Consider the following 25,553-nt stretch of genomic DNA (forward strand, 5'->3'; position numbering starts at 1 on the left):
CTACCCCTATCATCACACCCACCAATCACTGTTGACTCCGGGAAGTCCGTCAGCGCATGCGGCACTCTATCCCGGGTTATCCTGGTTGTTGGAGGGAACTGCTCTTGTCATCGCTCCCGGACGGTTCGAGGCCCTACTGATGGCGTCGGCACCCGGCGAATCCCCGGACGAACCGCAAAGCGCGGCAACGGAAACTATCGAAACAGCTTGCGAAGGCCCGACAGAAACGGTCGTCGTAGAAGAGAGCGGAATCGCGGGTTTGTCGTCATCTATTGTGCTTATTAGACCACCTAATATAATATCTCACACATAAACCGTACAGGAAAGCGTTCACGCGACGCGAACGATGCCGATTCGGTCGCCAAACGGTCGAAACTCGACGAGGGAATGTTTTCCACCCCGATGGACGCTCTCGTGACGATTGCTGGCGACCAACAGCAGATAGTTGTCGAGCACGAGACGTCGGGAAACGATGTCGAGCAGGCTGCGACGTTTGACGACGCGCATGTGATCGAGTCGATCACAGAAATGGCGACGCCTGTTGATGTCAGCCAGTTGGGTGTGACGCAGGTCGTTGCCTCGGGCACGTACACGCTGGCGAACACGACGTCTGAAGTGCAGGTTGTATCGACTCGGCAAGGCGCGTCGGAAATGGATGCTGCTGGCGCGGGGCCGCAGATAACTTTGCTGGCTATTGATACGGGAGAGGTCGGGGCTAGTCATCAGACTCGAGCTCTGCATGAGAGTGGGGATACGGATCCTGATGTGATTAATCAGTGTTGGTTTTCTCCTAAGGATGACAAGGACAATCCACAGGGTAAAGTTGTGTGTAGAGATGTTGGTGTATGGATGGTGCGCTTTTTGGATTTTGATGTTTGTGGTATGTGTGGCACTTGTGAAACGGATTGATGTTGTAGTTGTAGGTCATCTCTTTTGAACATGGTTTGTTTTAGATGTAGAATGCAATACTAAAAGTGAATTGGCTGTTAATTAATTAACGGAGTTTTTGTTATTCATTGTTTTGTGTTGTCTGTTGCATGGGATGCTTGAGTTGAGTTATGTTTTTGCTGGGAGGTTTTTACTTTTTTGACATGATTTGCAGCTGTTTGATACAGTAAAGAAGATTTGTTTGTAGGTGAAACATTTTGGTAGTCAAAATATGGAATTTCATTGTACAGTGTAGTTGTTTACCTCAGTTTTACCCGTTTCTAAAGCATTCGTTTCTTAACGTTTACTGATTGTTATGAATTATAGTCTAAGGTTGTTGCCTTGTTGTGCTATAAACGTATTAGGCATCAAGTGGAAGTCTGGCATGTGGTCGAAAGCTGAGAATGAAATACTTCGAGTTAACATAGCAGAATACTTGAAGACAAACAATATAGCAACAGCTGAGGAAGTTATCTTTGAACTGTCAAAGGAAGAACGGAAAGACTTTTACAGAACAATCGGTCAGTGTTGAAGAAGAAAATGAGGCAACACTTTATTGATTGTTTGTTTTTGTAGCTCGTGGCATCAAACGTCCACTGTTTGCTGTGTATCGACGCGTACTGAGGATGTATGACAAGAAGAATTACCTGGGGAAGTACACAACAAACGAGGTTGATCAGTTAAAAGAGCTAAGACAGAAACACGGAAATGATTGGGCAGCAATCGGTGCAGCTATGAATAGAAGTGCATCTTCTGTCAAAGACAGGTGTCGCTTGATGAAGGATGGAGGCAATTCAGGTAAATTTAAATTGTCAACAAAATATAATACACTGGCTTATGGATGGTGACATTGGATGATTTTATAGGTAAATGGACTGATGAAGAAGAAAAACGTCTGAGCTCTGCTGTGCACGAAATCACAGGAACAAAGCCAGGAGATTATGTGACCTGCAGTCTTCCATGGGCTAAAGTAGCAGAAAAAGTGGGAACTCGTACAGAGAAACAATGCAGATCCAAATGGTATCGGTGACTCTATCATCTCATGCTGTGTGAGTGTTAATGATCACAGTTTATCTTTAGGTTGAACTATTTGAACTGGAAGGAGGCAGGAGGGGTGGAATGGAAAAAGAGAGATGAGGTGGAACTGATTGATCGAGTGTATGGCGTTGGAGTTGACGATGAGAATGATATCGATTGGGCATCTCTTAGTCATGACTGGAAAGCGTAAGTGGACAACTTGCCACTGAAATGGCATGACAGACAGACAGACAGCAGACAGACAGACGAAAGGATAGATATCTGGATTTGTAACAGTTGACTCAGACAAATCTCCTTTTGTAGTGTACGCTCTCCCCAGTGGCTTCGTAGTAAATGGTGGGCTCTCAAACGCCACGTGCCTGACTCGCATATAACAAATTTCCGTCATGCCATTGAATATCTTCATGCCAACCATGCCAGTCTACTGAGAAACAAAGTCGAGAAACTTGAACCACGTCCTCGTACATCCAGTGCTAGTGGCCACCAGCAGACTGTCGCTATGGCATTGCCATTTGTGTCACTCCAGGGTGGTCAACTTACTACACTACCTGGAGGAGGAAAGGCAGTTGCTATGGTGCCAGTACAACTGAATCAAGCCAGTGCTAACGGAGGGACAGCGGTGATACTGAGTGGTGATATGTCGCTTGAGGCTGTTCAAGCACAGTTGAACTCTTTGCAGTCTCAGGTAGGGATGAAATTGCTGAGTATTAGTGAGTTGGTCGACTGAAGTTGTGATTGTGGTTGTAGATAATGAGTTCGCAGGGAGGCGATCAACCGCAGGCTTACATTATACAGTCACCTTTCGGTGAGTCTCTCTCTCTCTCTCTCTCTCTCTCTCTCTCTCTCTCTCTCTCTCACCATGTGTCCGTGCTCACTGTCTTGTCATCATGGTAGGTGGTGGGCTTGGTGCTCACACTGTTCTCGTCCAATCGCAAGAAGCAGGCAACGCTGGAGAGGCCATTGTGACCGCTGTGTCTGAAGAGGCACCAAGTGGCGAAACCGAAGTGCCTATGCCAGGAGCAACTCCGGTGGCTGGAACGGAATCGGTCGAAAGTAGCGCAACTACCGAGGTGCAGGCTGCTGGACTTGCTGGAGGTGATGGTAAGAACGAAATCCACACTCTCTTTCTGTGTCTCTCATGGTCACTCTTTACTTGTGTACTGTACCATTATGTTTGTATGTTGTTATTGCATTGGGTGGGTGAGATGTTGAGCTACATAAATTTCGAAACCATTTCATCTGCTCTAGCCTTGACAATATTAGTTGTATTGAGTTTCTTGTTAAAAGCTAATACAACCAACAGATTGTTGGCTTTATAGTCAGTCTTGCCACTCATATCCAAGCCGGTCAGATCGTGGAAGGGACCACAACAGCCGTATTGATTGCACCGGAAGTCACCGAAGAAAGCACCATCACAACAGGCAAGAACAGAAATCATAGCTCGTGCCAGGTGTGTCATAGTGGAGTCTATTTGTGATAGAAGTGCCGATGGTCGGAGAAGAAGTAACGACAGAGTCTGTTGCGACCATGTTGGAAGGCGGAGTCGAAGTCACCTCCGATACCATGGAAATGAGCGAGGGCCAAGTCGAGGTGACCTCCGAGATACCCCAGGAAAATTAAGACAGAGAGAAGACAGAAACTGAACGTGAGGTGTTGTTAGTTTTCTAGTTGCACGTCTCAAATTTTGCTCATCGTGTCGTGTCTGTGTGTCTTGTACTAATTATATCCATTCGTGCCTCAGTTGTACACTCAAAAATAAACTTTATTGGAAGTCCAGCTCCCAATGGTATTGAACCGTGGTACTAGTATACATATGAAACTTATAACCCAAGTCTATCATCACAGCAACACTACGCCACTTAAACAAAACTAAACATCCATGTTACATTCAGGGTCTTACGAGTTACGCTAGACTACACTACAACGAGTTTGCCTTTCTGGCTTCTGTTTGTGAAGTTGTTGTTGCGGGAACAGATGTAGTGGTAGGTGCCACGCTGAAATTTCATGACGCAGCCCTCGAACGAAGCGGGAGCGTTGTTCAAGAGATTGTTCAACTTTGTCTTCTGTTCTACCGATTCGCTGCCGCATTCGTTTTGTTTAAAGCACTGGTAGTAACCGGATGACGCCATGAGGACCGCAAGTTGTTTCTCGGTTGTCTGTGATGCGGACGCGTGGCCACAGTATATCGGTTTTGCTCCCTTCCACATTGTCGTTTTCTCAAATGGCAACGGGTAGTTTTCGAGTGAGTCATCAATTTGTACAAGATTATGACGGTCGGTACCTTAAAAACAACAAAATCAGTCTGTCTGACTTAATCTATTGCATGACTCTGTTTCTGTCTGGTTGCTATTTTTCTGTATGTTTGGTTCTGTCTGTCTGTCTGCTATGGGAGCGTTTGCCTCCTGTTTACCTGTCTTTGTGATATTAAATGGTGATTTTGTATTGTCATTACTTCGTGTACGCCAAGTCGCTAGTCTTACCTCCCGTTCCTTCGCCAGCATCTCCTGTCTGTCCATCTCCTCCTGGAGCTCCATTGTTATGAGTATTAGATCCCGTCCACTGAATATGAACGGCATCATTGGTAGTCATTTGCAACTGTGTTGGGAAAAAGTCGTACTCAACAGAAGGGTAGACCTGCACGATGTTACCTCGTTTGCCGCGAACATTGAGATTAAAGATTCTTACACTATTCAGTTCATCGTCATTGCTATCGAAGTTGCCCTTATGGTTTTCACGACTTAGAAGCTTGAAGAGATGAGAACGATCTTGGAACGTGCGGCCAAACTGAGCGGTGTTGATAGCCAATCGCAAAGGGATGTTAGAGTCCGAACCGATGGATATCGTTGGATTTTGAGTAACTGGAGATCGCACACCACCTTGTGGGTTATCATTGTGACTGGAATTTGTATTGTAGGGATCGTAGTCGTCGGTTGAGATGTTGTATCTCATTCGGAAGACACAACGTTTATCCTCTGGAATGGCATAGTACGGAAGCACCCAAGTAAAATTGTTTGCCTGGGCATCTCGGCCATTACCCAAATGATTGACACGACTCCACGGAGCTTCACTGCATTTGGGTGCATCGGGGACCGTATGACATTCGCTTGTCTTGTTTTCAATCTTTGGTCCCCACCATAGGGTGACACCACCTACAGCTGCTTTACCACTTGCAGCATTACAGGCTGCTTCTGATGCGTAAGAAGAATGGGTTTCGAGAACTTTGGTGACGGCAAGCCAGTGACCACCGTTATCCCAACAGTCTTTCTTGTTATTCCAACGAGACCAATACTTTCTAGGGCCACGGCAACGACCCTGATCTGTTGATTCCCACCACCACTCACAACCTTTACTAGATTGATCATCACATCCCTTTTCGGTGGTCTGTTGGTCACAGTTCTCGTCATTCTCATACCATTCAAAGCATTCGTGCTTTGGCTTTACGTTGTGGCTTTCCTCCTGATAGTACGAACACAGAGAATTGTTCTCTGCTAAGATAGCGATATCAACCCAATCGGTTGGGTGCCAGTATGGATAATAGTCTCTCTCTTCTGGACATTCGTATCCCCGACGGTTGCCATTTGGATTCTGTCGAGTGTAGATTGCTGAGCTGTAGCCGAGGCCGTTGTTTGTACGGAGTTTCTGGTCTGCAGTAAAGAGACCTTTATTTCTCTCACGAACGTAGCACTTGTCATACCATTCAAAGCTCTCGTGTAGCACTCTGTCTTGCTGAACATTGTTGTTGCGCCGGTTTTGGAAAGCTGATTTCGTTTCCTTCAGAGAGGCTGGTCGGTTATGATTCTGTGTGTTAGTGTTGAGACCGTCTCTCATTTTCGTGAATTCGTCCAGACTGGTGTCGTCTTTCTGGCACATGTACTGCAACACCAAATTGCAGTTGAGTTTGTGTGGGTCACTGTCTTCATTGCCGCCACATCCATGTTGGTTAGTCCATTCCACAGTGAGCAGGGACTGGCCCTGTTCACTCGCGCCCTTGTACAGTTTGTAAGGACCACTTTGAAAATATTGCTAGAAACAAATTAGGGTTAATCAATAGCAAGTGCATCAAGGTACAGTACCTCCGATTCATTGCCACTAAATTATTAATTAATTATTAAATGTACACTTAGTAATAAACAATAGTTCCTATTGTAAGGATGCTGCAGCTGCCGCACAAGTGTACGTACCATGGGATATTGGTCGCTTTCCTGTGTGAATGGTTTGTTTGTTCGGTCTCCTACATTGTAACCTCCTCTGTTGTTGTTCTACACACCAACATCACATAACACCACATTAACACGATTGCACAACCGGCAACGACTATCCACGCTGCGAATTCGCAGCGAACCGCGAAGCCCAAGGCTCACCTGCGAGTCGAACACCCGATTCCCGTTTCGTCTGTTCGCCGATCTCTCATTCAGGCGGTTGTTGCTTCCTCTTGGATTGTGGAGGTACAAGTCAGCGAGAGCTGATGACACCAGCAGGACCACGACAACAACGGGCGTCCAACGCATTGCTACTCACAAGGCTGACGAAAGATAAGTCACCAAATGGAATGCGAGTGAGTAAGTATATATATATAGATATCTGTAATTGAGTCTATGCTAATCGATGCTCTGACATAACGAGTTCCGGCCGAATGATGATGATTGGTCGATTAGTTACAAAGTTTGCCATATTTGGTTAACATACCGCCCAGGGCGTGGAAAAATGCGTTGGGTGATTTCAACGCACGTGACCATGACGGCTATAGCTGCAGCCGGGTGGCCTTGTGCGTGCACTTTTGCTGTGTGTCATGAAGCTGTTGACTGTAATTGTGTGGCTTGCTACAATTGTCAGCCACGTGAATGCTGACACCTACCTTCACAACCCAAGGTGAGTCTACTAGTACAGTGTAGTGACACTGTCGTGGATTTTTGCGCAAAAGGAAGCTGGACGATTAGTAGAACGGGTGATTAGTGGATTCTCGGATGCTTTGCAGCTGGTTTCGTCGCTACTACAAGTTGCAATAGTTTTACGTATTCATTCATCGATCATACTGCTTCCCTAGCTTCTTGCAATGGTCGCACGTCTGTGACACTCTTGTCTAGACGGAGAGGGGAGGGGGAGGGGAGGAAAGGAAAGGGAGAGGAGGAAGACGTAAGATCATCATGATGGAGGAGTGTATGGTTACAGGAGACTAACTGCTTTGCCTACAATGTATTCGTGTAGGTGTCGGAAATGTTCTTGCATGCTACTAAACATTGAGATCTAAAGTCTGGTATTTTAAATTAATTTATAATTATATTATCTCTATATATTTAATAGATTGTTGTGTCACATTTTAAATAGACACAACAGTAGTCAACCTTAGTTTGTGTGACATATAAGTCTTGGTTAATTAATATATGATTAGAGGTTAAAGGTAGTTTGTCTAGGCTATTTAATTAATTAATACCTGTAACATTTATTTGCAACAATTTAAAAATGAATGTGGTCACAGAGGTAGCAATAACCGTCTGGATGAAGCAAATCGAGATCGGAACAATGGAAATCGAATGTTTGACTCTCAGAATAACAACAGAGGTGGCTACAATGTGGGGAGTCTGTACTACTATGAGGGCTCCATTCTGAGTATCGAGTGGACAAATCAACACTCGTGTAACAACCCCAACAATCATTGTAATTTCGTCATGCAGTACATGTGTGGAGACCTCGTCAGAGACGGAACTACAACGACGACTATTCCAGACAATCCAGTCAACTGTCGGGACTACAACTGCAACACAGACTTGAAGTGAGCTTGTATACATTAGGTTGCTCTAACAAGTGAGCAAGTTCATACTTTTGCATTTTGTATTGAAGGTATGGAATGCACGAGAGCTACAATTACTACCTGAATTGCAAAGGTCGTGTGAGAAATAAGGGATTGTTTACTGCCGACCAAGTGAGACTACATTGTACAAGGAACACTGGACGGGTTATACATACTTTGTTGTTAATTAAATGTAGAATTTGAAGGGAAACTCGGCTCGATTTACAAGGCAGAATCCAGGTGGGACACGACGTGGCTATGAGTGTCCAGAGGAGAGAGATTACTACCCATATTGGCATCCAACTCCCTGGAAGGTTAGCAGCTGATGTCATTCATTGTGGTTGGTGTATGCAGTGGTAGAAAGGATGATAAATGGGAGCTCTAATTGATGAAAGAATGTGTGATCGGGTATCTTGCTCTTTAGTGGGGTTTTCTCTTTTTGTAGGATATTGCTGTTTTGACGAACGATCCGACACAATGCCCTTATTTTGAAGAAGAGAGTGAGAATGTAAAGGAACGTTATAGCTGTTATGTTCCTTCTGGCCTTTATAGCGAATACGCACGGATGAGGAGACAAGCGTATATTCCCAACAACAAAGAAGAATGTGAAGAAATCCAATGGCCAGAGCAAAAAGACATTCCTAAGGATGCTAATGTCACTGTTGAGTACGGCCAGTGGATTAGATCTGAACCACATAATTTGCCCAAACCAATATGTCGTCAGGCACAATACACAAGAGATAATCATCTTGGTAACACTTACGGCGGCTTTCCGCTGATGTTCAATTGGACTATCCCAGATATCAATCACGAACATTGTGTCTTTCGAATAAGGTAAGAAAGTGTTTGCAGCAACAGTTTATAGAAACTTAATTTGGTGTACTTGGCTTTAGATACAACATCTCAACTGGTGATTTTGAAGGATGGGGCCCGTCTGCTGTAAATGCATCAAATAACAAACAACCTGGCAAGAACTACGCAAATGTTGACGTTGCAACAAAGTATGGATTGCAGCCAAACAACCAAGATGGGCGTGGTTATGTTTTCAAGCAAAATCCGACGGTTGAGATTTTTGATGAATTTGCAACAACTGGGAATAACCAGGATAAAGACTTTCAACTTCGTTTAGCTATCAATACTAATCAATTTGGTCGAACATTCCAAGATCGTTCTCACACGTTTGCCATTCGCCAACGGCCGGCTGATCTTGACTGCTCACAGATTCATAACCTAAACGTACGAGGAAAGAGAGGAAACATTGTTCAAGTCTATCCTGGTGTTGAATATGACATGGTTCCTAACCGACTGTATGTAGCTCAAGATGAGTGCATTCATTTTCAGTGAGTAATATGCATTCAACAAGTACTGATAGTATTTTTAATTAATATTACGGCATGTCTTCTGATGAGAATGGATTTTATAGTCTTTTCATTATAGATGGACGGGGTCGAATACTAATCCTAATAACAATGATGGCCAAGGCAGAGCTGGAACGGATAGGAGTAACATTGTCATGCTAGAAGCACAGCGTTATTCAGAAGGTAACGGTCGTGCAGTGGCGAGTGGAAATAAGTTGGGCCACTGGGGCAACAGTTATCCGGCACATTTGAACGATTCAGAGACAAGATTTATGGGACTGAGTCGTGAAGATCTTGACAGACTGTCTGGGCTCACACACAGTATGTTGATCTTTTTGTCAATATTTAGCAAATGTGCTAATATAGTCATATAGGTCAATTTCGTGGCGAGTTGTCTGAGCTGGATGACTCTGGTACTTACTTTGATTTGGGCCCGAAGAAGGTGACCAGTGTGGGAGAGTATCACTATCTCTGTACTCGCAACAACAATTTCAGCAATCGCAGTCAGAAAGGAAAGATCTACGTGGAACGTCAAGCCCGAGGCTGGAACCAAATTGACTGGAATGGTGGCAGTATCGAGATTGGGTAAGTTGGAGCCAATGAGCTTGTGATTTGTCGAGTAAATTTTACCTGCAAATATTGTAGGGATTCTTCAGTGTGGTTTGATCGCGGGGCACGTGATACGCCTCAAGATGTCGGCATGGAAGTATGGCAGACAGAGGACTGTGAAAACCTCATCAATAGCCTTGGCAAGTCTCTTCCATCGGGATCATCAGCCGGTAGTTGTGTTGCTCTCTATCCACAAGAACAACTGGTTAAAGATAGCGCCAAGTTTCAGGTGTCAATGCCTGTGCCAGAGGGTGTTACCGAGAAGGTAAGCATTTGGAAAACAACCACTGATTCTGCAGCCCAGTGGACTCTCATTGAGGCAGAAGTAAGCAATGGACAGGCCACTTTCCAAGCAAGTGAAGGAGGAGTCTATGTGCCACGAAAGTCCGTCAATGTGGCCGCTATTGTGGGAATTGTTTGTGCCGTGTCTGTTCTCCTTATCATCGTCTGTGGAACAACGATTTACTTCTGCAAGTATCCAGAGAAGTGGCAGGCTCTCAAGAAGGGCGTCCGTCAGAAGGCCAACTATGCCAAACGCTCAATGCAGAGTCAAGTCTAATTGACTTTCAGACTAGTCGTGTTCATTAATGTTTTGGAACCATGATTGTTTGTGAAGCATGTCTTTGTATACGTTTTTTGTTGTTAACATGTAACTAAACTGCTAGCTAGTCACTGCAGGTCAGTGATCGATGATAGTAAAAGTAATGTACACGCAAAATTTGCAGCCTTCGCGTTCACTGTAGAGCTCGAAGTTTATGGAAAAGAGGTAATTACCATGCAAGCTCCTTTTTTATTGTTCGCTCATGTTCATGTGCATTTGAAGGCTAGGCTAGTGTCCTGGGCTTGTAGCAGGGTACTATCCGGGGGTATATTCTATCCGGGGAATACTACACGCTGCTTGTACATCATCACAGTCACGTGACAAACGTATGTGTACTGGGTGTACTGTACGTTCGATGCCTTCTAAAGAATTGTCAGTGAGTAACATGTTGTTAAGCACTGCTCAAACCGGGAAACTCTACATCTCGGCTGTCTTGCTCAAGTATTGATGGTAATCTCCTGGATCTAGAGCATGTCACGTGTCAATCTTCATTAATATACTAAATTTAAATTAGGTGGGTCCTTACAGCCATTTCAGTATTTCGTTTGCAAATTTGTGTCATTCTATCAGTTTGACAGAGAAACGTTGTGTATGGTTTGCCAAAATTATGAGGGTGGACAAAAATGGAAGTATCGAATATCACAAACAGGCCTAGTCTCGCGTAGCCAGACCCTTCCCGCCTACATCCGCGTTGCATTGCACAGTTTTGTTTGGCTGCTCTCTATAGTAAAATTGGTATGCTCTTGGTAACCATATCACATAAAGTTTTACTGTTTAGTTTCATGCCAGTCTGAGTTTAGATTTGTTGTGCATGAGTTCTTGTAAAGTATGCATGAGGCCTCTGATGGTATGGGGAATTATATGTACACTTGGTTCAAATTGGATTGCTAGCAATGTAACAAAGCCAGAGTCTTCTGATACAAGTTTTAGGCATTCTCTGTTTGCTAATGTGAGCATATGCATGCATGCATGCATGCAATCCGGAGTCTATCTGGCTGATGCAGCAAATGTCACTCGGCTATCGGAGTATACATCACTGATCAAGTCTTTATAGTCAAACAACATGATATGGTTGATATTTCATAAGCCCATATCTACACTGGAAACTTATCATTCATTTAGCTCAAATGGCTTATCATCTGAGACAAGGCAATCGCTCAGTCTAGCTTGCCTGGAAACAGAAACAAATGCTGGAGACTAGAGTTTGACATCTATTAAATTAAAGCACTCTTATTTGGTAAAACCATTATTAAGAACATTTTTTCTAGAAAATTGCGCTTATGTTTCTTCTTGTTATTGCTGATTCATTACAACCGAGTCTTCACCAAGTAGAGCACACACTTCCCTCAAGCGACGCTGCATACTCGGTAATCCTCGAAGGCTCTCTTCTAGTTGCTCCTTTTCATCTCTCAGTGTGAGACGCCTTGTGACATCTAGCTCTTCCATACGCCAGCCTCCTTGTCCATCAAACTGCAGCAAATGTGTGTGGTGTTTCCTTGCCCAGGAACATACTCAATTCCATGAATCAAACTCTACATGATCGGTACTTACCATAGGGAAGGACGATGAGAGATCGAAAGAAGTGTTATTCCTTTATCTTTTGCTGCCTGAAAGATGGCACCTTCAACATCAAAACTCACAGCACTGGTACATTCATCTAGCAATGCATATTGAGGTCTACACACAAGAGAAGGAAGTCAGTCACAAATCACACTTGTTGACACTTGTCTCTTTGTGTATTTCTGTACTTGTGATAGAAAATCCGTGCCATTCCAAGTCTTTGCTTCTCTCCACCAGACAGCACATCTGGCCAATCATTTACAGCATCCCATCCTGCAACAGAACTATATTACATCACTCACATAGAAACGCCGATCGAAAAGTTGCAATACCTCCTTCTCTGGTGACAATATTTTGGAGACAGACTACTTGAAAGATTTGCTCCAAGCTTGCATCGGTAAGTCCATTTGCTTCCATTTCTTCTACTGAGTCAGGGTAAATGACTTGATCACGTAGCGTACCCATTGACATGTAAGGCCTGATAATCGAATTGATAGCAGTCTGATATACTACAGATGAACAGAGTAACAGACAGACAGACAGACAGACAGACAGACAGACAGACAGACAGACAGACAGACAGACAGACAAAGAACACCATAACAAACAACACTTACCTTTGTGGTATATAAAACATTTGTTTTCTTGGTGGTCTGGATAGATGTCCACTAAAGACTGGCCAAAGGCCACTTAATATCCGAAACAGAGAACTCTTTCCACACCCATTCGGACCTGCAATAAGCAGATGCATTCCTGCATGCATCTGACAACCAAATTTACTCCAATGACAGAATTTGTCATCAACTTTTGTTCCTCACATCCAACGTAACGCTTGACACAAGAACGTCTCCATTAGGCGTCACTATTGGCACATCAACAAGTGATATGTCTCCATCAGTTTCGGTAACAATTCCATGTGGTTGCAGAGATACGAATGGAGTAACTTGCTTCTTAGACTGAGCAGAACGAGAAGCAGCACCCGTCAAGCTCGATACTTTATCAGCTCTTCCCTCACCATTTGTTAGAGGTGATGACTTTGAGCTCCGAGGTGTCCGTTCCTGATTATCTTCATCACTAATGATGCTACATACAATTACACGCACATAAACAAGACAGAAAGAAACAGCCTGCAAACCAGAAGACGATTGAAGGAAAGTAATGGGCAGGCAGAAAGATAAGCAGACCACGAGACAGGTGAGTGGATATAGAAAAATTAGCACAGGCGAGATGCAGATTTGACAAATGAGCACTGCACAGTACAAATACTCTAGATCAAGTAAATTTCAAAAGCAAATTTTTTTAAATTGAGAAATTATCTCTTTAAGAAGCAAATCAATTTTGAAACATGCTAGAAGACAGTACATATGTACATGCACTATAGTCGAAGTAAGAATGATGGAAATGCGAGGAACAGTACAACTCCTACGCATGCGTCAGTCGTAGGTATTGTGAACCTCCTATGTGAATGACTGTGGTTTTGGAGTTGTTTGTGACTATGACTGTGTCGCAAGGTACCATCTACAATATATGGTTCCTGTTTACATTCTCTTTTTAATTAATAACCGAGCTGATTTAACAATATTTGAAGTTTGAGTTAGAAATACAAAAGGAATTTATCCAACACATGACAGTGGAGTGCACAAACAATGAGTACTAATGTACATGTATATATGGATAGTATATAGGCATGTGTAAATTGATTAGCTGATTTCCAGAAAAATTAGAAATTGATTAAATTTAGGTTGGTCCTTATGAAACTAATGAAATTAAAGTGACTTTGAAATTTTCTTGATTTGGAGTAGTACAACAACAGATTGTAGATGACATTACGAATAACAATGTACCAACAGCAATGCAACAAGCATAGAGACGAGCAGCACATAAGCTTTAAGGTACCTGTAAGAGTCGGAACCAGAGCCGACTTCATCAGCCTCCTTCTCTTCACTGCTTGTTTGCTCTTTTAATTCGGGAACAGTCTGCAACTTGACAAGACAGCAATTTAATTGCGGTGAGTGCAGTGATGCATCGGCTGCATGTACCTTTTCTGGAACGGGCTGCGTAATGCAAAGTCGTTTGTAGTGGCCACTACCGACGTCTTCAAATATGGCAAACATGTTGGAAACTCGTGATGTGTAACCGGCCATTTCAACAACCTTTGTATTAATATTCAGAGTAATAGTTATAATTTGTCAAGAGCAAAGTCTAGCTATGTCGACCTCTTTGTACGACGACATGATTCTTTCCATTGCATCGGCACCCGAGCTCATCAGATTACGAGCCATCGTATACGTCTGCGTCCTGTCACTGACAGTCTTTAAATCCGGATCAGAAGTTTCACTACCTAGAGGATTGAGAAAACGTGTGATTAGCACCACAGAAGACAAATAGACAAAACTATGGACAAACAAGTAGACAGACTCACATTGGTTAGATTGCCCGTGCTCTCACCTGTCATTATTGGTATGGCTATCATAAACATGCCAGCACCTGTCCACACGTACTTCATAAGGAACTGCTCGAACATGACATAAAACAAACGTTTCTGGAAGACAACCTCCTTGAAGTCGGCCACTGCCTTATAAGCTTGCTGCAGCAAACTCAATTCAACCTAATCATCACATCATCCCATCACACACCAGCAATACTTGCACCCATCGTCCAACCATACTTTGCCGCCACCATAGAATGCAACCTCCTCGGCATTAGTGACAAGTCGAGAATGCATATAACGAAGATGTCCCTTCCTTTCGGCATCCTCGGCAACCAATTTTCCAAACTGTGGTGACACAGCTCTCATTAGACTACCCGTTAAAACGACAGTCGTTGAAGCAATAACAAAAGGCCAGAATGAGCGCTGATCACCCTTTGTTCGTTTGGCAAACACACGAAACAGTGCAGCCGACATGAGGACAACATCAAGCAACGGTTTGCTAACATTTGAGTACAGATGAGCAACCGAGGAAGCAAACGCTTGCAGATCTTCGGTCAGACACTGATCAGGGTTGGACAGGCGAGAGTCCAGATTGCTGACACGATAATAGGTCTGGTTGTTAAAATACAATCTATAAGCATATTGAACCAGTCGACTTCTCAACGAGAGAGCAAGTTTGTTTTCAAGATATCGAATAAGACTATTAATAAACGTTGCTGGAACAGCAATTGCTATCCACTTCATCATGAAGTTGAGAAAGCCTCTAATGTCTCTGGCCACAATACTCTTCACAATGCGTCCATCGAGACGAGCTACATAAATGGAGAGGAAAGTTCTCACGATGAGGGTGAGACTGTGGACAGTGAGAAGACCAAATTCTTTAGAGAAAACGCCGGGAATGGCGACTCGTAGTAGTTTGATTAGTTGATTGATGAACTCTCTGTTGACGGCTGCAGTGGCTGTTGATTTTCTTTCTTCTGTTGTTGGTGCTAACTGGCGTTTTTGTTTCCATCTTTTGATAATGTAGCCTCCTATTACGGCAACAACCGCACCTTTTACCAAACTTGAACGGTAGAGTTGTGAAAGGTCTGGAAATGTAGCTTTACTGCAACTCATCACACAATGCAGGTACAAAGCACGTGACCAATACTCGCATTATCCCGGAGGTACTAAGAATGACTTACGAAAAGTAAGTTCCAAGTTAGTCCTTGTTCCGTATTTTTAGATTTTTGCGTAGCAGTATCGTATGTGCATTAGATTTCAAGGAGACTAGAGCTCGAATGGAGACGGTACCTTTTGGAACGTCTGTACTGGTAAGTCAATACTGTTTTGTCTAATCTAGCTAGTAAGCACACAGCAGGTAAGGAATTGAGGAGAGAAAAAAGGGTAAGGATGTGTCATATCTCTGAGAAGCAAAACATAGATGTGGACAGCATAGTATGTTTAGGAACCAGGGGAACTAGTCCTTTTTAATTTTGCCAACTGTGGTTGAGAAATCGTTGCTAACACAGACTAAATGAAACTCCGAGAAGCTGTCAAGTGACAGACGTAGAGACTTAATTAACATAGATGTGACGTAACTACTAGAGTTATTGTAGCTTAATTAATTAAATGCCTATGTATGATTAATTAATTAATAATACATTCAGCCTAATTTCCCTATGGAATAATGTGTCTCATTGCCCAGAACTAATTTTAGGTTTTAGGCAACATCGTTATGCTAGTTGTAGCACAGAGGGACAGAGCTGCCTGGCTACAAGGTGGCATATGTTGAAAATGAATGCAGCTGTCAACTTGGAGTGGAGTTCAATTGTAAGACATATGACAAGACTATACAGTACTAGTGTAATCAACCAGTAGCTACACGCAGATGTAGTGAATATTATAAATCAAGAATTGATGTGATACCATCCGAGGTTTTCAACTGTTTGTCTGTTCATCATCTTATTTCTTCTATGTCGATTGCTGACAGCATCAATATAAGATCATTAATTTCTAGGCTGGAGGAGTTGCTGGGATGGCTGTTGATATCGTTCTTTTTCCTATCGATACAATAAAAACAAGACTTCAGTCTCATTCTGGATTTTGGAGATCTGGAGGATTTAGAGGAATGTATGCTGGTCTTGCATCTGTAGTAGTGGGGTCAGCACCAGGAGGTCTGATGATGTTGTTTGAGTATGTTAATTATTTGTCTTCTATGACTCAAGATTGCTTTGTATAGGTCAATTTTTTGCCCATTTTGTTTCTACTTTTATTGTATTGTCTTGTTTATTGTTTGGTTGGTTTGTCTATTTCTTTATTTGTTTTGTGTGTGTTTTGTGTACAGCTTTGATTGCTACTCATTTTCTTTCTCTTGATATCAAGGTGATTTTAATTATCTTATGGATATTAGAAGGACATACTATACAGTATTTCTCCAAATAATGGCCGCCATCGAATATAAGCCGCCCTCATTTAGAAGCCAAAGCTGAAGAGAATTGTTGAAAATAGAGGCCGCCCTCGAATTGAGGCTGCATTAGCCTGCAAAGTTACTGGTCACGCCCACATCACATGCTTTTGATGCTTCTGCGTCAATCTCATCCTATTACGCGCACTTGTCTATAATAGTTGTGGCATTTACAGCTAAACCTGCAGCGGTTGGCACCTTCAAATGTGTCCAACAGAAAGAAATGTGACGTTCAAGTAGACTACCAACATATCACGGTGTGAAGTAGAGACTTAAAAATAGAGGCCGCCCTCAAATACAAGCCGCCCTCGTTTAGAGTCTGCAGTTTCATAACCTTGTTAAAAATAGAGGCCGCAGCCACTATTTGAAGAAATACGGTAATATTTGGGATATGATTTTGACATCCGTTATCATAAGCAATATTTATAGGCAATTAATAGAATAATTATTGTGTGTTGTTGTTGTCCTCCTAGCTGCTCTATTCTTTTGTACATATGAACTACTGAAGACAGTCTGTATCCCACACATTACGCAACAACAAGCGCCTTTTCTTTATATGGTTGCAGCTTGCTGCGGTGAAATTGTAAGACAACAAATGAAAAATGTCTCGACATCTATATCTATATTAATTAAATGTTTTCTAGGTTGCTTGTGGTGTTCGTGTTCCAGTTGAGGTTGTTAAACAACGGACACAAGCTAACCTTTATAGTAGTAGCTTTCAGTGTCTAATTCATACAATTAAATCTGAGGTCAGTATTCACCAAAACACAGTTTGTGTTTGTGCCTAACCTTCTTGACTCAGTGAAACATATTTACATGCTGTCATTTTGCTACATGCAAAACTGAGTTATCTAATCATTTGGGTGTTGGCATGTGTTAATTGTGAATAGGCTGTAGATTCATGTACTGATTTTTTAGACCTGGTTGCATATATACATGCTGTGAAGTGCAAGGAAACTGGAATTGAATGATTTTAATTTTTCTTTAATATTTTAAGACAGATTTTCAAATAGAAATATTTGTCTGCTTTCTACGCGTGAGATTCTTTGTAATCTAAATGGATAGTGATGGCTGCACCTGCAGTGTAAAGAGTGTTAAGTTAGTTGTGCTGTACAGCTTTAGTAATGTGTGGCATGCATGCGTAAGATGTGAGTTTTGATATTTTATTTATTGTAGGGAATTCGAGGTCTTTTCCGTGGCTATGCAACTACTGTGGTCAGGGAGGTGAGAGGCATTTTGTGTCTCTTTTAGCTGCTCAGTTTATCAATGATAAATATGTTTTATCATGACAAGTTAATGAAACGAATTGTTGTTGTAGATTCCATTTGCACTAGTTCAATATCCGTGTTGGGAATTTTTTAAGGTGCTTGTTTTGCTTGTAGATTTAGAGCTTGCTTAGAGTGTTGTTTTATGTAGCATGTGTATTTGCATTTTTAGAGGAAGTGGAGTAGTTACCAAAGCCACTTAGTGTCACCAGTCCAAGGTGCACTTTGCGGTGCTGTTGCAGGTAATTCTCATTCAAATCTACATAGATATGTTTTTGAGTGGCAGCTATAGTGGTGTGTGTGTGTGTGTGTGTGTGTGTGTGTGTGTGTGTGTGTGTGTGTGTGTGTGTGTGTGTGTGTGTGTGTGTGTGTGTGTGTGTGTGTGTGTTTGCACAAGCAGGTGTCAATTACATATCGTAATCGTTGTTAGGGGGATTGTCTGCTGCTGTAACAACCCCACTAGATGTGGCCAAAACAAGAGTCATGTTAGCAGAGGTAAATTCTTCTGTATGGTCTCATGCAGCTACACAACACTCATGTATCTAATTAAATAACACAGAAAGCAAGTGCTGATGCAAAGGCAAGAGTTTTGCCACTGCTTGTGAAGATAGGACAAATGGAAGGCATATCCGGGTGAATCAATTGTACATATTCCGTTACTACATTGTGTTGTTTTTTTTATTGAAAGTAAATAATTACAATTAATGTTTGTAGCTTGTTCTCTGGGACATTTCCTCGTGTACTTGGGGTCTCTGTTGGTGGATTTGTGTTTTTTGGAGCATATGAATTGACCAAGAGTTTTGTATTATAATATGAACACACACACCATGCTTATTTCTTAATGGTAAGGTAATTTGATTTGAATGATGAACAGTTCTAAATATAATGCAAAGTGTCTGTTGCCATATGGTACCACCCTACTGAAAAAGTTCACAAGATAGCGGCGCTGTGTCATACAAGATATCGTAAATTCTGCCAATACATGATTTTCGCAATTCTCATTTTTTTGTCACTTGCTGTGTAATGCCAACAAACGTTTGTGTGCAGCGGATTCCGAACGAAACAAACACAACAGTGCCGCGACAATCCGGGTACTGAGGATCAGTTCGAGGAATTGGAACTTGTGTACTTGCCTCTGGTGGCAGGCGGTTAGACTGATTTTGTAAACGGCTCGAGCGAAGATGCAAGCGAACATACAAAAGATGACTACAAACCAGACAACTGACGGTATGCTTTTCGTTCTTGAGTTGCAATATTAGTCGGAGCTGTTTGTTGCCATTTGTACGTGGAAAATGATCACCAGATGAGAGAGTTGTGAGCTCGTCGCTTCCCGTTCCTAATACACTCTGAGGGCTACAGAAGAACAACCAAGTTGAACCAAAGCCTCTTCTTTCACCCCCAAGGCCATACGGAAACGGGGACCTCTTGGGGTGCAAGCCGTACTGTACGATGCGCTGATTAGAGGCACAATGTAGTAGCGGGCCGTACCGATCAACGACTATATCCAGACATAATAATTGGAAGACGCCAAGTGACAAGAGCAGATGATTTAGACTTGATGTTGGAGGGTTTGAGTTAGGCCTATATACGTATCCTAGTACGCTCTAGTATTTAAAATCCAGACGTTCGGCAAGGGTTTGGTCAGTGATGTCTACGCGCATAATTTGGTCAAGCCTTTAGGCGGATTACAGCTTAACTTAGGTTATTTAAGAAGTGACTGTTATTGTTGTCGTAATTTCTGTTTGGATAGTTTGTAATTTAATAATCTTCTGTGTAACATTGTTGCTGTGTTTGTCTTTGTACTTCATATGAGTTTATCATATAGTGTGTGGTGCTCTCTGTAGGCATTTCTATTTTTGAATCTACTGCTTTGTCCTTACTGCCAGATGATCATTCTGCTCTGAAGCTTCTGCAAGAATTACTAGATGAAGATGATGACTTTTGTTCCAACTGGAGGGATCTGTATGCTGCATGTGAATTGAAACCTTGTGGTGAAGAGAAGGCAGCTGTTTTTGCTGGTGGACCAACATACTGTGTTCTTAAAGCGTGGAAGCGACGAGCAGGAGCTTTGGCTACTGTAGGTAAATTAATTGAATTATTGACCAATATCAAGAGACTTGACGCTGTGGATTTGCTTACCGAACAGCTGCAGTTGAAGTCTGGAAGTAAGATTTAGTAGAGAAGCAAAATGACTAAGTATGTTTGTACATGTATAAATGTTAAAATGAGGCATTGAAACGTTGAAGTTATGAAGGACTGTAGCAAGTTAATGAACTTAAAATAAGGTAGTCAAGAGATTGATGTTGGTGGATAAACGATGATGACAGATGGTGATGACATGATACACAAGGGTAAGGATATGGGTGCAATACCCTTTTTGAGGACTGTTGCATTGCATGTACATGTCCTAGCTTTTATCTGTGGAAGTATTGTATATGTATTGACAGAGAGACAGATGGACAGGAACAGACCAACATGAACATTATTATTTAGTTCACATCGTATTGTTTTCTTTGTATAATCACTATGTAGTGATGTCAATAGCATTAGGTAATAAGTTTACAGTGTGACTGTCTGCTGTTGCAGAACCCAGGAGAGATCAATCTTGGTTACTTGGATATGCTTTAGCTACATCTTTTCAGAATACATCTACAGACTGTACATCACTTGATCCTCCAGTATTGCCATCTAGAACACCATGTGTGAAGTAGGTCTTCATAGTTTAAACACTGATGATATAAGTTAGCAATTGTGTTTGCTGTAATGATAGCAGTAATTATGATCATGTGGACTGGTCACCAAGCAAAGGAGGAGCAGCTGGTGAACTTGTGCAGACTAGTCCTAGCGAAGACAACACTTTTGTAGTAAATGCCATTACAACAAAAACAAAAGAGGAGTACCTGAGGATGCTGAAACTAACTGAATTGAATTTGAAACCGTTTAAATGTGAGCACTGTGAGCAGCTCTTCACATATCGTACAGGGTTACGTGGTCATATAGTCAGATTCCATCCAGAAGCAGCAGCTGGTATGGAAAAGGATCCTTTGCTGGTGAAGACAGAGTCTGGATTTACTTGCAGTGTATGTGGACAAAAATTCAATAAAGCATTACGGTTGGAGTTCCACATGCGTACTCACACTGGTGAACGACCATACCGATGCTCAACATGCAAGAAGCATTTTGCACGACCTGACCATTTAAAGTCACACATGGCGATTCATGTCAAGACCAAGCCTCATGTTTGTGTGCATTGCAAACGGACATTTGTCTGGTCGTCCTCACTCGTCTCTCACATCCGCGCTAATCATAATCCCCACCCTTCATATGACGGAGAAGAAGGTGATCAGAAGTCATATTATAAATGTCATGTGAAAGGCTGTGGCAAAGTCTTTGCTTGGCCATCAAAGTTGAAACGGCACATTCAAACTCATTCTGTTGAGCCAAAGCTGAGGGAATTGGTTTGTGTTGAATGCAATCGATCATTTCATCGGGAGAGTGCATTAAAAGCTCATCTGGCTAAGACTCATGGACCAGGACATCCATTCAATTGCCTTATTTGTCAAAGGAGGTTTTCGAGTCAGGCATTATGGGAGTCACACATGAAGAAACAGCATACCATTGTTGGAGCTACAAGTAGAATAAATGCTTCATCACCAACTGAAGAGAATGGTACATTGGTGATCGATGATACAAGCACAGAAGACCAAGCTCGAGCTCTTGTTGCTGAAGTTTTGAGAGATAACGGTAATGAAGATGAAAATGTCAGTGCTATTGAAACTCCTGTGTTCTCTACAGTCACTGTTGCTAATCCATTGCAACCTCTTCTCTCATCTACTTGTCATCAAATGGTTCCTCTAACTCATCCTTCCGATCAACAACTCAATGATAGTCTTCAGCCCATAACAACAGTTACAGCCTCCATCCAATCTCATGTGCAGCTTGTTCGTGCTACAGCAGTTGCAACATCAAGTCCAGGAATTGTTCGTCTCGTCCCAGCCATGCAACTTCCTATGACCAATACTGGCATCCAGCAGGTATCCATCACTGAAGATTGCAGTCAACTTGGCGAGTTTACTACTCTACCTAATACTGCTTAGACTGGTTTGTCAATGGAACAGAAAGAATGTAAGAATATAATAATATAGTATGTATCACAGGGAGATATGAATGCTTGGTTTTGAGTTTGAAGTACAGTGTTCACTTTGAGTTAGTTTATTCATATAATAAAATAAAACTAACCTCCCCATTGCATTACTAACACAATTTATGTTAGTAATGCAATGGGGAGGTAGTTTTCTTGGTCTCATTGATTTTGTACTTGGTATCCAAGTACGAATCCAGGCCATTTATGCAATTTTCTAAGAATTGCTTTGGAATCATGTAGTAGGGTAAGGATCACCCGTCTTCCTGGAGGTCGTCGATTTCTGTGAAATGGACCTATTACTAACATAATCTCATGTTAGCCAACAAGAAATGCCGACTACATGATGTATTTTCTGAGAGAATACTGAATGGAACGAGTGGCAAACATTGCCAGCTGTTTCAATAGGGTGTGAGTTAGGTGGTCCTTTCTTTGTAATAAAATAAAACAAAAATGCTCTACAGATTTCAGACAAGACAGATTACAAAACTACCAGCTACAACTAAAGAACAAGAATTTATGGAGTTAGACCAGACCTTTCAATATTCCAAAGTTTGGGCTGCCCCAACCAGACGTTGGATCCCATCCTTTTGCTGCCTTGAATCCTGGGCAAATACCATTGCCATTTGACCCTTCAGCAATGTCATGGAACCCTTTTCCTGCCAGTTGGTAGAGGAGAGGATTAATAAATCCTAGAGTTTTCTTGCCTTGTTTCATACGAACATCATTAAGTAATGATACAATGCCAGCCACAATTGGACTAGCACAGCTGGTACCGTCAACATATAGCCACGAATTATCGTAGACAATTTCACAATTTGTGGCAAATGCACTCATGTCAGGATAAGCTCTGCCAGTCTTGTTGAAAAAGTTGGTTGATGGTGCCTTGTTGCTTTGCAAATACTTTTGTACTGCATCTTTTTGATAATGTGGCATTTCAAAGAAGTTTGAGAATCCACCACCACCAAATGGTGCCGCTTTCTCGGTATCTTGATATCTCGTGGTACCTCCAACAGATGTTACATATGGTGAACTAGTTGGCCAATTGGGAACATACTTTTCATTGTGGCAACCAGTACCACTGTCTCCTGATGAAAAGAGGACAGTACGTCCACTGACTCCAAATTTTTGAAACTCAATATTGACTCTGGTTTTGAATGAATCAGGGATTGAGCTTTCAACATCTCCATAGCTGACTGAGTGAACCCATGGAGAATCGGTAGTGTTTGTTTGACCAACGATCCATGTGAGAAAATCTTCTTGACCATGATTCACTAGACCAGGAGTGTAGACAAACCTGAAAGTGGAGTAGAGACAATGATGTACATACAGTACATTCTAAAGCATAGAAATGTTTGTCTGTATTCATTTTGTACATGCAAATGTCAAGGAGTGCGTTTATTTACAGTCAAAAAGCAGAAATTTCTAGAGTTCCTGATTCCATCTTTTTCATGCAGAACTGTCCATGACATTTCATGTATGTGTCTGTATGTGTCTGTCTGTCTGTTTCTCTGTTTGTCTATGCGTCTGTTTTTAGAACCAACAGCTGTCATGACCAGGTGTCAGTGGTCCTACTTGTATTCTGGTTTCATTTTGTGTAAGGTGGTTACAGTGGCCTTGCATGTCTGTTCATTTACGTTAATTGTCTATGTGATTTACCATGTTGCCACCTTTCTCCCAATACTAGTGATATACTGTAGGTCCAGTGAAGACTCCACCTTTGCCTTCTGGGCACTGTTCACTCCCACCACCTTAGCAACAGGATTTGTAGGAACTTTGTAGTGTTCCTGAAATTGATGAAGATCAGATGGTCTGAAGTACTCGCTTAGAAATGCTGCGACAGCTTGGGAATTTCCTGGACTAGAACTCTCGTATGATGAAATATTATATGACTTCATGATACTAGCAGGGGTTGTCTCCGATTCAACAGACAACAAAGAGTTCAGTTTAACTTGTGTTGTACAGCTTGATCCAATTTTAGGGAACGTGTCAATTCCGAGCACAAACTCAATATCATCAACTATTTCATTTGGAACCGTATAGGTGGTAGTTTTATGCACAACAATTTCTGGGTAGTCATCAAAGATGTAATTTCCAAATGTTGTGTTAAAAATTTTATTGGCTGAGCTACACTTCATCCAGGCAATTAGGTAATTTCCCCCAGCAGAGACGTCAATAATGCTCACCCCATTTCTGAAAGCAAAAACAAATATTAGGAAATAACAAACAACACCTACTGATGACCATATGAAATGCAGGGGCAGCACTGTCTCCTCCCGCTGTTTACCTCCCAAGTAAGGCGGTAACTCGTTCCACTGCTCCAGGTCTGGCACGCACTTTAGCAGCAATTTCGTTGAAGTTCATGTAGTTTCCGTAGTCTGCTGACTTTGGGTCAGAAACTGCCCAGAACATTTGATCCAGCCAGCGGATGTTGACCAATTTCAATGCAAAGATCAGTCTAATCTGCTGATCCTTTTCTGCATCAGACACGCGCTTCCAGTTTGCAGAAACAGATGGCAATAACACGAAGATGATCAAAACTACAAAGCACGCCATAACATGGGCGGATGTGACTAGAAGTGTCACGAGCTAGAGCTTGTCATATGACAAGAGAATGAGAGGTGAGTATCGACAAGTCCCGGATTGTAAACTTCCGGTTACCTGCCAAGTCACGTGCAACTGGACGTGAGGGGATGTATGATGCTGGGCGAAGGCAATCTAACGGCGCTTATATTGGTAAAAAAATTTTAAAACCCGACGTTTCATACATATACAAACGCTAACGCTAGGTTCCCTGTTTCTCATAGTAACGTCATCACGTGCCAATTGAGTTGTTGTAGTAACCATACCCGCGCTTTTGTTGGTGGTTACGTTACGCCTTCCAGAACTTAGAAGCCAACGTACGACGTAAAATCGCAAGCACGCTCACGAAGCCGCATGCCTACGCATCAACCGTTGCCAACCCGCGATGCACTATCTATCAAGCATCTTCCTGCTCATTGATCATCATAGCAACGTCATCAAACAAGAAACAAACGCGTTCGCGCAAGGGACGTTGTTAGCTAGCCGCCAGCGAAAATGTCGTCGTCGTAGGGGTTGCCAACTTTCATTCCATTGCTATCCGATGACTTACCGGCACTGATAGCATAATTGAGTAGACTGGCCTAAGAGTATCGCACCATTGTGAGCATCTCACGTGACAGATAGTGTGACAGTTGATGGTGTGAACAAGGTGATACCAAAGCCAGTAACTAGCTGACAGACTGCATTCGCATAGCTCAGTCGCGCGGAGACTGTTTGCGTTGTCGACGCGGGTGGTCCTAATGACCCGTCGACAGTTCGCCACTCAAAACCGAGAATATGCTGGGACACTCGTAAAAACAGTGGCT

At 42.4% G+C, this 25,553-nt stretch overlaps 6 protein-coding genes across 8 annotated transcripts; 3 read left to right on the forward strand and 3 right to left on the reverse strand.

The window, feature by feature from the left end:
• The first annotated feature begins 72 nt into the window (after nt 1–72).
• LOC134197427 (cyclin-D-binding Myb-like transcription factor 1) lies at nt 73–3,741 on the forward strand. Its single transcript, XM_062666750.1, has 11 exons — nt 73–257; nt 323–817; nt 1,293–1,448; nt 1,504–1,725; nt 1,794–1,947; nt 2,008–2,151; nt 2,269–2,650; nt 2,713–2,770; nt 2,860–3,066; nt 3,285–3,386; nt 3,446–3,741. The coding sequence occupies exons 1-11, from the start codon at nt 140–142 to the stop codon at nt 3,583–3,585; spliced, it is 2,178 nt and encodes a 725-aa protein (XP_062522734.1). The 5' UTR covers nt 73–139; the 3' UTR covers nt 3,586–3,741.
• On the reverse strand, nt 3,707–6,504 carry LOC134197429 (protein DD3-3-like). Its single transcript, XM_062666751.1, has 4 exons — nt 6,327–6,504; nt 6,147–6,224; nt 4,446–5,988; nt 3,707–4,246 (listed from the first exon to the last, which is right to left on the reverse strand). The coding sequence occupies exons 1-4, from the start codon at nt 6,471–6,473 to the stop codon at nt 3,879–3,881; spliced, it is 2,136 nt and encodes a 711-aa protein (XP_062522735.1). The 5' UTR covers nt 6,474–6,504; the 3' UTR covers nt 3,707–3,878.
• A 217-nt stretch (nt 6,505–6,721) lies between these two features.
• LOC134197424 (protein DD3-3-like) lies at nt 6,722–10,495 on the forward strand. Its single transcript, XM_062666747.1, has 9 exons — nt 6,722–6,834; nt 7,442–7,735; nt 7,804–7,885; nt 7,951–8,067; nt 8,199–8,587; nt 8,647–9,093; nt 9,191–9,432; nt 9,486–9,696; nt 9,757–10,495. Exons 1-9 carry the CDS (start codon nt 6,755–6,757, stop codon nt 10,277–10,279), a joined length of 2,385 nt encoding a protein of 794 aa, XP_062522731.1. The 5' UTR covers nt 6,722–6,754; the 3' UTR covers nt 10,280–10,495.
• Nucleotides 10,496–11,511: 1,016 nt separating this feature from the next.
• On the reverse strand, nt 11,512–15,495 carry LOC134197425 (ATP-binding cassette sub-family D member 1-like). Its single transcript, XM_062666748.1, has 11 exons — nt 14,550–15,495; nt 14,330–14,489; nt 14,098–14,222; nt 13,921–14,034; nt 13,778–13,863; nt 12,700–12,964; nt 12,499–12,644; nt 12,214–12,359; nt 12,070–12,154; nt 11,873–11,998; nt 11,512–11,816 (listed from the first exon to the last, which is right to left on the reverse strand). The coding sequence occupies exons 1-11, from the start codon at nt 15,426–15,428 to the stop codon at nt 11,615–11,617; spliced, it is 2,334 nt and encodes a 777-aa protein (XP_062522732.1). The 5' UTR covers nt 15,429–15,495; the 3' UTR covers nt 11,512–11,614.
• LOC134197430 (mitochondrial S-adenosylmethionine carrier protein-like) lies at nt 15,317–22,338 on the forward strand. 3 transcript variants are annotated; one of them, XM_062666753.1, is made up of 12 exons: nt 15,317–15,501; nt 15,570–15,625; nt 16,312–16,468; nt 17,232–17,341; nt 17,403–17,507; nt 17,935–17,982; nt 18,077–18,121; nt 18,196–18,265; nt 18,454–18,518; nt 18,583–18,656; nt 18,738–19,250; nt 19,868–20,000. In XM_062666753.1, the coding sequence occupies exons 2-11, from the start codon at nt 15,593–15,595 to the stop codon at nt 18,832–18,834; spliced, it is 804 nt and encodes a 267-aa protein (XP_062522737.1). In that variant the 5' UTR covers nt 15,317–15,501; nt 15,570–15,592; the 3' UTR covers nt 18,835–19,250; nt 19,868–20,000. The 3 variants fall into 3 exon arrangements, with proteins under 3 accessions (XP_062522737.1, XP_062522739.1, XP_062522736.1); XM_062666755.1 differs by lacking the exon at nt 19,868–20,000 and having other exon boundaries at nt 18,583–18,667; nt 18,738–18,844; XM_062666752.1 differs by lacking the exons at nt 15,317–15,501; nt 15,570–15,625; nt 16,312–16,468; ... (5 more) ...; nt 18,454–18,518; nt 18,583–18,656 and adding exons at nt 20,610–20,730; nt 20,794–22,338 and having other exon boundaries at nt 18,855–19,250; nt 19,868–20,188.
• Nucleotides 22,339–22,559: 221 nt separating this feature from the next.
• LOC134197651 (tripeptidyl-peptidase 1-like) lies at nt 22,560–24,720 on the reverse strand. Its single transcript, XM_062666996.1, has 3 exons — nt 24,452–24,720; nt 23,824–24,357; nt 22,560–23,461 (listed from the first exon to the last, which is right to left on the reverse strand). The coding sequence occupies exons 1-3, from the start codon at nt 24,718–24,720 to the stop codon at nt 22,690–22,692; spliced, it is 1,575 nt and encodes a 524-aa protein (XP_062522980.1). The 3' UTR covers nt 22,560–22,689.
• Between the last annotated feature and the right edge of the window lie 833 nt (nt 24,721–25,553).

Source organism: Corticium candelabrum, chromosome 22 (genome assembly GCF_963422355.1).
Source record: "Corticium candelabrum chromosome 22, ooCorCand1.1, whole genome shotgun sequence".
NCBI lineage: Eukaryota > Metazoa > Porifera > Homoscleromorpha > Homosclerophorida > Plakinidae > Corticium > Corticium candelabrum.